Source organism: Hippoglossus stenolepis, chromosome 20 (assembly GCF_022539355.2).
Source record: "Hippoglossus stenolepis isolate QCI-W04-F060 chromosome 20, HSTE1.2, whole genome shotgun sequence".
NCBI classification, from domain to species: domain Eukaryota; kingdom Metazoa; phylum Chordata; class Actinopteri; order Pleuronectiformes; family Pleuronectidae; genus Hippoglossus; species Hippoglossus stenolepis.
In genome coordinates, this window is record NC_061502.1 from 11972816 (window position 1) to 11982476 (window position 9661).

Consider the following 9661-nt stretch of genomic DNA (forward strand, 5'->3'; position numbering starts at 1 on the left):
CATTTCAGAAAGCACCCCGTTGACTGTCCATCATTAGTGTGCATTATTCAGCGGGCCTCTTGCTGTGTGCAGGCACAGCAGCAGAGCTCAGTTCCCCGTGAAAAAGGCACCAGTTTAGTGACATTCTGTTTAAATATGACGTCTAGGACTTTGTTAGGCTTGTCTCTACACAAATCAGCTGTTTGTCACTGTGTTCTTTGTCTGTGTCCAGATGCGTAGTTTAAACCTCCTATCCATGGTTGTACACACTTCACTCTACACTCTGTTGATTCCCCTCCTGTATGTTTATTTTTACTCTGCGCCACCATTGCCAGGAGCAGGGTCTTGTTTTTCGCCCATGTGTGTGTATATGTTCAAAATAACTCAACAATACATTGACAGATTTTTACCAAACCTGGTAGGAATATTGCTTAGGAGGGTATTTCCAGATGATTAACTTTTGGAGTTGATCGGTTTAAAAAACGGGTTCCAGGTCAACAACATTTCCATGATATCTCCAGAAATAATGGAGAGGCAATCCAAAGCTATTATTGTAAGACAGGTCTTTCTCTTTGCCTTAACCAACTTACTTTCGATCTGTGGGTAAACAGGGACAGATTTGTCTGTTTGACTCCACACACGTTTGACGTCCGAATCCGACAACGCAGAACTTCTGAACTCCTCACAACCAGAGTGGCACATCACATCTTACACCATATCACTCCACCAATGTTAAACATCACTCACATTAGATGCATGTGCCACATTATAAAGGTCCAGCTCTAAATTGAGGAGAAGAATACAATATATGTACAGCATAATTACCATAATTAAATTAGGTAAATTCTCTTACATAAACTTTAGTAATCTGCAAATATGAATCCCCACCAAACATAAGTCTCATATTACAGTATGACGTCATAAAATTTGTAATATTATGAAAAAGTCACAAAGAAATCACAAAATCACCTCATGTATATTTCAAAAGGTATATGAGGCATGTCTACATCATAAAGGATTACAGAGATTGTATAGATCAAAAAATACTTATGATCCTATGCGAGGAATGATGTAATAGTCATATAGTGCAGTAATGCATTAACTTATACAACCAATAACATTAGAGACAAGTTCTACGGCTTATGTCATCATATAATGTATATATTATGTCTTGAGGATGTCATTGAAATGGCAATGTTGCAATATAAAAAGTCAGCATTGTCTGATTGCGATATTTACAGGATATTTTTTCTCTCTGCAGCCATGGAGAAGCAACTGGAGGACCTGAAGCAGCAGCTGGAAAAACAATGTCTGATCAACCAGGAGCTGCAGAGGCAAAATACAGACCTGGGTGAGCACAGACATAACATCACAGAATAACTATGGAGTATAGAGTGGAGTCACCAACTGTGATGTAGCAATGTACCATGGGATTCCCACTTGTACCTAAGATCAATGGGTACATAGGTAGTTGCTTAGGAACATGGGGAATACAATAGCTAAAGATTTGGCCAATAAACTCTCAAATGGAGAGAGAAAGTTCAACCGTGTACAAACTATCATGGTGGTTCAATTTAATAAGTTAAGTTCAATTGCTGCCTTAAAAACAAGAGTAAACTCAAAATAGGCTTTATTTCCACTCACAAAGTTAAGTTAAACAAGTTGTTTGATTAATGATGTGTCAACATTTAAACTGGATATTCTGGGTTAAAACTAATAATATATGTTACATTATCCATTCAAGAAAACATATTTTCTCTTGTCAAACACATGTACAAATTCCACATAATTTTGACTCACATTTTCAAGTTAAGATAACCAACTGTAAATGCCAGCAATTGTACTTCAGTTTTCGTACTAGGTAGACCATTGTTTTTAAATTGTATCACTTATCTTCACTAATAATCAACTTTACTTCTCTTGAATAAACGTTCAACTCATCTGTTAAACATTTATTTGAACAATTGCCTCAACTTACAGCCTTCATCTCCTTCCGATGACTGGACACAAACCTTAAAGCTGTAGAAATGAAAACATTTATCCTCCGAGAATATGTTGTTTCTGACATTTGCTTTTTCCCTCACAGAACAACGACTGCAGGAGAAAGAAAATCTTTTGCAGGAACTGCAGAGTCAATATCATGAATTGGGTAAGAGGCCAATGTGGGAAGCTGGGGCACACACACACACACACGTATAACAAAGGTGAACTTTGACTTTACATTTGGTTGAAACATGGCAGCCGTTTACAGTATTAAAGGCTCTATTAGTGTGACTGTGTTTGTCCGTTGCAGAGTTCCCCTCCAACAGCGGTAATGAGATTGAACCACAGGTCAGGAAGAGCCGTGCGGCCGTCATTGCCTCCGAGCCAATACGCGAGAACCTGGAGATTACAGGCACCGGGGTCAAGAAAACTGTCAGGTTGGTAATCAGGGCTGCTGATGAGAGAATATCCCATTTTAATAAGACGGCACAGGATTTGGCAAATCCACTGTGACTCTCCAGCACATGTCAAACATGTATATAATCTATGAACTGTTTGTTTGTTTCATGGGAGCTCTTCCCAAGACCTTAACTCAACATGACCCCTCTCACCTCCCGTAACCAGCGAGACGAATCTGATCGTGAAATCCATCCAGAAGAACGACTTCCTGAGCCGCCTGGACGATGAACAAACCGCCATGATGGTGGACCTCTTGGTGGTGTCTGACTTCAAACCGGGCAAGGAAGTTATAAAAGAGGGCAGTGAAGGAGACAGCATGTACATCGTGGCAGGTGGGGACACGTGTAAAACAATACAATTGAACATGATATTTTAAGACTATATCTGACATGAAAACCCTTTATCAAGAAGAAGCATCTATGCAATATTTATAATGTGTAGAAAATACATTAAAATATATTGAAAATTCCACATGATTCTCTAGCTGGGGAGCTCCTTGTCACCCAGGCGGGCCAGGACCTCCGAACTCTGACCAGCGGTGATGTGTTTGGGGAGCTCGCCATCCTGTACAACTGCAAGCGGACAGCAACGGTCAAAGGTCAGCCTCTGTAATGGGACAGCTTACTTTTATACTGTGGCCATTCACAGCAGTTTATTGTGTGATCTACTATATGTGGCTCCATGGGATTACTCGTGTGTGTGCACTGAAAAAACAAAAAACTGTTGGACCAACTCAAAAAATCCCTTCAGTTGGTAGCACGCAGATGAATAAAGTTTGTTTAACTTATTGAAACGCAATTGATGACTTTAATTTGAAAAATGTTGGTAAACAATTTCCTTTTTTCAGTGTGCAGTGGAGTTTGGGCTAATCAAGGACTAATCAATCATTCTCTTTGCTAACGACTGTATCACTCACGTCGCAGCAAAGACGGTGGTGCGTCTGTGGTGCATGGAGCGTCAGACCTACAGGACGATCATAACCAACAAGTCCAAGAAGAAACGTGAGCAGCTTATGGGCTTCCTGAAGACGTGAGTTTACTCTAAAGACAAGCTGCTGTAGGGATTTAAGATCAGCATGTTTAATCTCAACATTTTGGAAACTACTATCGCACCATGTTGCTCTACTCTCATAATTTGGGGGGTCTCCTCCAACCATAAAATTCCAACAAAACACTGTTGCAATTCTTTTTCTTTGCTTAATGGACCATGTAACAACTACTTCTGACCCTTCAGCTCTATTCTGTGTATTCTGTCTCAGGTCTCGTACTCTGAAGGACCTGAATGTTGTCCAGTTGTCCAAGATCCTTGACTCCATGGACGAGGTTTGTCAGGATGTTATCTTCTTGTGCAAGGACAATAAAAATCAAGTTGTGATGATTCTAACCTGCATCTGAGATCGTAAAACTCCTCATAAAACACACATAAAAAAAAACTCTGACCTATATATATAGTCGTGCTAAATATAAGAATGTTTTTCCAGTTTGCAAAATGTTAAAATGTTGAATTACAATATTCAGGATTAAAGGCATTTTCTGTGATTTGCATTTATTGTTATTTGCACGTAATTACATATTTTTTGCGTGACAAACATAAGATAATAATATAAGATAATATGTGAAAGTGACTCTTAATGTGTATTTATGTGTTGTGTTCATTAGGTGAAGTACCAGGACAAAGACGTCATAGTTCGAGAAGGAGCTGAGGCGAACACATTCTACATCATCCTGAAAGGAGAGGTAATACACCATTGTGTGTGTGTGTGTGTGTGTGTGTGTGTGTGTGTGTGTGTGTGTGTGTGTGTGTGGACACTTAAGCTTGCACTCCCTGTCAAACAAGCAACAATGTTTGTGCATTGACTATATATGACCTCCATGGCCTCCCCCCCTCAGGTCCTGGTGACTAAGAACGTGAACGGGCTTCAGAAGCACATTCGCAGGATGGGGAAAGGGGAGCATTTCGGCGAACAGGCCCTCATACGGTAACCATGGCAACACAACACATGCCTCAGGACATTTGTCTTATGCAACATCCAGCGCTTTGTGCACCCTGGTCTGCTGCTTCCATGTGTTTTTAGTGTAACAGACATTGGCAGAACTTTAAATTGCTCTAATAAATTAACCAGTTTTGAAAGTTTCCCAAAATTACTGGTGCTTGACTCTTTTTTTTTGTTAAAAACCAAGAATACAGTTTGTAATCTGCGGTTTAGTAAAGTACATATTGATTTGATTATATGAAGATGAAACTAACTTTATATAAAAAAATAAAATACCATCCTGCTTGTATCTTGGTGTGTTAAGACAGCATCTTTATTTGTTTTAACAAGATTATTCAGATGTCGATTTGTTCAGCAAAGATATTAATGAATAAATAAATATGCAATACTTCCACACTTTTCTGGAAAAACTTTTCTGCATAGACGTATATTAATGTATTAATATTAATAATATTCTTTTTTATTTGATCTGCTATATTTAATTCGACAAGATCGACAGTCTTGTTGCAGGAAAACAAAACATTACACATGTAAGATGTCATTGATCTAAGATGCAAGATTTGTGTTGGCAATGTGTTTCCTGTTACAGGGAAGTTTTGAGAACAGCCACCTGCACTGCCGACGGCCCTGTTACCTGCTTCTCCATCGACAAGGAGTGAGTGTGACTTTAAATGATTAACATTAAACTCTGAGTGTAAATGAAGGTGATGTTCCTGTTCATGGCTGCAGTTAAAGATTCCTGAAGGGAAATTCCTCCAGGGTCTTTGTCCTCTGTCGCCGTGTGTTTGTTTTCATGTTGTGTGTTTGTCACTGCAGGGTATTCGAGGAGACAATTCCCATAGAACACCTGGAGCTGTTTGATGAGTACGTATCATAAATCATCGCTTCTAGTCTTCTCTCCATCTCGCTAAGATTAAAACATATTGACTCTCCTTTGGTTTTTACTCCAAAGCTCCAAAGTGCTGCAGGAGGCACAACTTCCAGAAAAGACAAAGTGAGTCGCTGTGGATGGAAAACGAAACACAATCACATAAATCACACAAACAAGTTCCTTGAAATAAAAAATAGTTCCCATTAGCTAAAATGTTTCTGTCTTCCTCAGTCCCACAGTCTCCACCATGAGGTTTAAGGATCTGGTTTCTGTGCTGTACCAGGAAGGACGCTACCAAGGAGAACCGGTCACACTCGGAGTCGGAGGGTTTGGACGGGTTGAGCTGGTGAGAGTTTTTATTTCTCTGTTGCTTAAAAAGGGAAATTCATCACTTCTCTCACCCATAACCTCACTGGGGTTGTTGTCATATAAAAATCACTTTGAGAAAAACTTAAATCCTCCTTAAACTTAAGTATATTAGACTCGGGCCCAGTAAGAGAAATGAAAGGGATCGGACACTGACTGGCAGCTACTGAGGGAACTCAGTTATCTGTATGATAACATGGAAACTTTCTACTATACTTCTATACTTTCTACTTTTGAGAAAAGTACTGTTAAATAAATTGTATTCATTTCCCCTGGATGATTTTATTACGATAAGGGAAGAATGAATAACAAGAAAACTGACCCTCTCTCCCCCTCCTGTATAATTTGCATACAGTACCTAACAAAGCTGCAGTCTACAAATGACTGACCCTGTTGACCCAGTTCAAATTAAATATTAGCTGACAGTAAAAACACTTGGTTAAACTAATATAATAATATAATGATATTTAGAAAAATGGAACTGTACTAGTTGAGTTTATCAGCTGACTTGTAAACTGAAGAAAAACAATTTCCAAACCAAAAAACTCCCGTAAACTGACACCAACAACATCCTATATTTCTGTGTGATATTGGTATGAAAATCTATAGGATACAATAAAGTAGTGCCAATTGTTTTTGTATGTCTAAGATGACCACTGTGAATCATGGGAAATATTACGCCATGAAGCGAGTCAGCAAGAAGCACATTGTTGCCAAGAGACAGGAGGAGCACATGCTGTTTGAGAAGAAGATCCTGAAAGCCACCCAGTGTGACTTCATCGTCAGGTATCTGCCAGCGACTGGAATCATTCATGAACGTTGCACGGAAACGTGTCAGTGAATCATTTATATTCTGCTTTTCCTTTCTCTTTGTGCGAGTGCAGGCTTCACGCGTCTTTCAAAGACACACGATACATCTACATGGTGATGGAGTTCTGTGGCGGAGGGGAGATCTGGACCAAACTCAAAGAAGTGTGAGGAAACTGATGAAAAGACATTTTTCAAGCAGTGTATTTGGCATCTTTGTTCCTCATTGTGTATTATAGGATATTCTGAGAGAAAGGCAATTTTATTTTAATGGTTTCATTGGTAGCCAACTTCATTTATTACCTTTGGGGCATCTGGAGATCACCACTTAAATTGCAGTGAAATTACAAATTGAAAGACAGTCACTGTAGAGCCTACGCTGATGTGATACATACAGTACAGTGGTGGCAACAATGAAATAAACTTCAATTCCCAGCAGCAGCTTGTGCCCAGACAAATGAAAATAGCAGCCAAAAAAAGGTGTTAGGATGTAATAGCTTAATTTGAAAGCAAATCAAAACGTGTGTCTGTGATTTCAGAGGGCGCTTCGACGAGCCTGTCGCTGTGTTCTGCACTGCCTGCGTGGTGGAGGCCTATGCCTACATGCACAAGAAGAACATCATGTACCGAGACCTGAAGCCTGAGAACCTGATGCTGGACGGTAGAGGCTACATCAAACTAGTGAGTCGAAGAAGAAATCTGTTCACTTATTTCTACAAGCTTTAAAGTGCAAATCAAATATTAAGTTGTAATGCATCTGAATGTGAAAATGTGATAGAGTTGTCTATGCTTTTCCATTCAGCAGGGTTTTCCATTCTATGTATGATCTGCATATAACATGTGTGTATTTGTGTGTGTGTGTGTGTGTGCAGGTGGACTTTGGTTTTGCTAAGGAGTTGGTGCGTGGGGAGAAAACCTACTCCTTTGTCGGCACTCCTGAGTACATGGCTCCAGAGATCATCAAGAACCAGGGACATGACTTTGCAGTCGACTTTTGGTCCCTTGGCATCTTGATCTTTGAGCTACTGGTGGGAAGGTACAACTAATACTAATACAAATATTTTTACTAATACTTTTACTAATACTAATACACCTGCCTCATTTGGATTTTGTCTTGAATATATTTGATAAAACTTTGAAAAAATAAATCTTCAAGCAAAACTCAAGGATTCTGTGACAGTAGAGTCAGACAAATTTGTCTTGAGTGTCTCTTAATACCAACCAGTAGATGGCAGCAGTGAAACACATCTCTTCTCGTAGTCTGCTGTCACAGGTTCAGTTTAACCTGAGAGCTCATACATAGATGATTTCTGAGACATTTAATTCATATTGTAAGATATTCATATTAAAAAACTAAATAACAATAATATTGTTTTATTTTTTTGTCAGTCCTCCCTTTTCAAGTTCAGAGCCCCAGAAGATTTATGCAAAAATATTGGACGGGGTGCTGAAGTTTCCACCTTATCTGAGCGAGGCAGCCAAGTCCATAATCAGTAAACTCTGCAGGTGAGAACAACACAGACATATATATGTTAATATATGCTTTGGCTTTGTTATGGTTTCTTTAATAGTGGAAACTCGTCTCCAATTCACGTACTTTTGTTTGCAGACCTCGGCCGGGTCAGAGGTTAGGAAACACCAAGAATGGAATCAAAGATGTCCGGCATCACAGGTAACCATGGCAACGTGTAATATAGCCTGAGGTTTTAATTAAAAAACAAGGCAAAGACCTCAATTAAAGTATATGTACCTGTGTTTGTGGTTGTATTTAGTTGCCTGTTGCAGTTTAAGTTCCTCTAGAGTCGACTGAGCTTCTCAGTTTGGTTTGAATGATGCCCGTCCTCTCTCACAGTATGAAACTCTTCTCTGTTCAGGTGGTTCAGCAGTATGAACTGGCACAAACTGCGGGAGGGTCAACTCGACGCCCCCACAGTGCGACTCATACGAAAGGTAAGTCAAACTACCAGCTGAGGGTTTCCTCCACTGAGTGTTTCCTCTACACCTTTTTGTCAGTTTAAGAAAAACAGAAGCTAAGATTCTTAGACTTTTAAAGTGTGGTTTCAAATCTTCTGTGTTTCATGGATTTGCAATTTGAAATGTTCAATTATCCCAAAATAAAGGTTAAAGAAGTGAAAAAAAAATACATTATTTATAACGAATTTAACTTTAAAACACTGCCTGTGTGCTTCTTCAGGATTATGTGGCTGCGCTTTACAGAAATATCCCACGAGACTCATTTCTCAGTCAAACGTCTGTTTTCTCCTCCATCAGGGCCCCTGCTACATCAACTTTGATCAGTTCCCTCTGGACCTGAGCAAGGCCGAGGAGGAGTTCTCCGGCTGGGACCGGGACTTCTGATCCTGCTGATTTTTAACAGATCAAAAGGCCTGATGATGGTAGGAGCTCTAGGAGCTCTACACTGAAACAGCATAACCCACATCATGATAAATTGGTTCTTTGGAGCTGAAGGGAATCACAATTTCTCAAAAATATTTATCATGGCTCCATTGTTTCGACTTTATGTAGTGAGGCAAGTGGCCAGAAATATGTGGACGGGTGGTGAAAGGTGGTTAAGACGTTTCGTTTCCAAACGAACAAGTGACAATAACATCACCCGTATGATACCATGGTCCTGAAGTGCAAATCAACGGCAATACACAAACCACAACAACAAACCAAAAAACACAATGGCAAATAATAAAGCTCAAGAGATAAGTAAACACTACGACAAATGGGAAAACACAACTGTAAATAATACAACAATGACGGTAAATAAGAAAACACAATGCAAATCTCAAAAATGAAATCCAACAACAAATAAGAAAATGGCAAATAACAAAACTTTAGCTTAAGCTTATTTGCTTTTGTGTTTTATTGATTTACCATTGTGTTTTCTCATTTGTTGTTATGTTATGTTATTGTGATTTGAACTTCAGGGCCACCGTAATACTAACGCTTATCCTTGATTAGAATAAAACGCCAGTCCAAGTGTTAATAAAGGCTTAATATGAACTGAAAAATCAATTCTACCACATCTGCCATATCTGTGTTGTACTTTAAAGTTCATTCTTCTTTTGGTTCTGTTTGTTTTTAGAGATAAAACGTGTTTAACAGCTGTTAAATGCTTTAGTTTTTTTTAAAGTTGTGTTTTTATTGTAAAATGTCACTTTTTTTCAGAGTTTATCTTTGCTTTTTGGAAAGTC

General features: G+C 39.1%; 1 protein-coding gene across 1 annotated transcript; it reads left to right on the top strand.

The window, feature by feature from the left end:
- Positions 1–1242: 1242 nt before the first annotated feature.
- On the top strand, positions 1243–9317 carry prkg3 (protein kinase cGMP-dependent 3). The gene is made up of 21 exons (XM_035144275.2): positions 1243–1330; positions 2066–2128; positions 2273–2399; positions 2587–2753; positions 2906–3019; positions 3345–3450; positions 3680–3743; positions 4080–4157; positions 4311–4399; positions 5004–5069; positions 5231–5278; positions 5367–5408; positions 5517–5631; positions 6301–6437; positions 6536–6625; positions 6998–7139; positions 7331–7494; positions 7848–7964; positions 8068–8130; positions 8333–8408; positions 8730–9317. The coding sequence occupies exons 1-21, from the start codon at positions 1243–1245 to the stop codon at positions 8814–8816; spliced, it is 2043 nt and encodes a 680-aa protein (XP_035000166.1). The 3' UTR covers positions 8817–9317.
- The last annotated feature ends 344 nt before the right edge of the window (positions 9318–9661 follow it).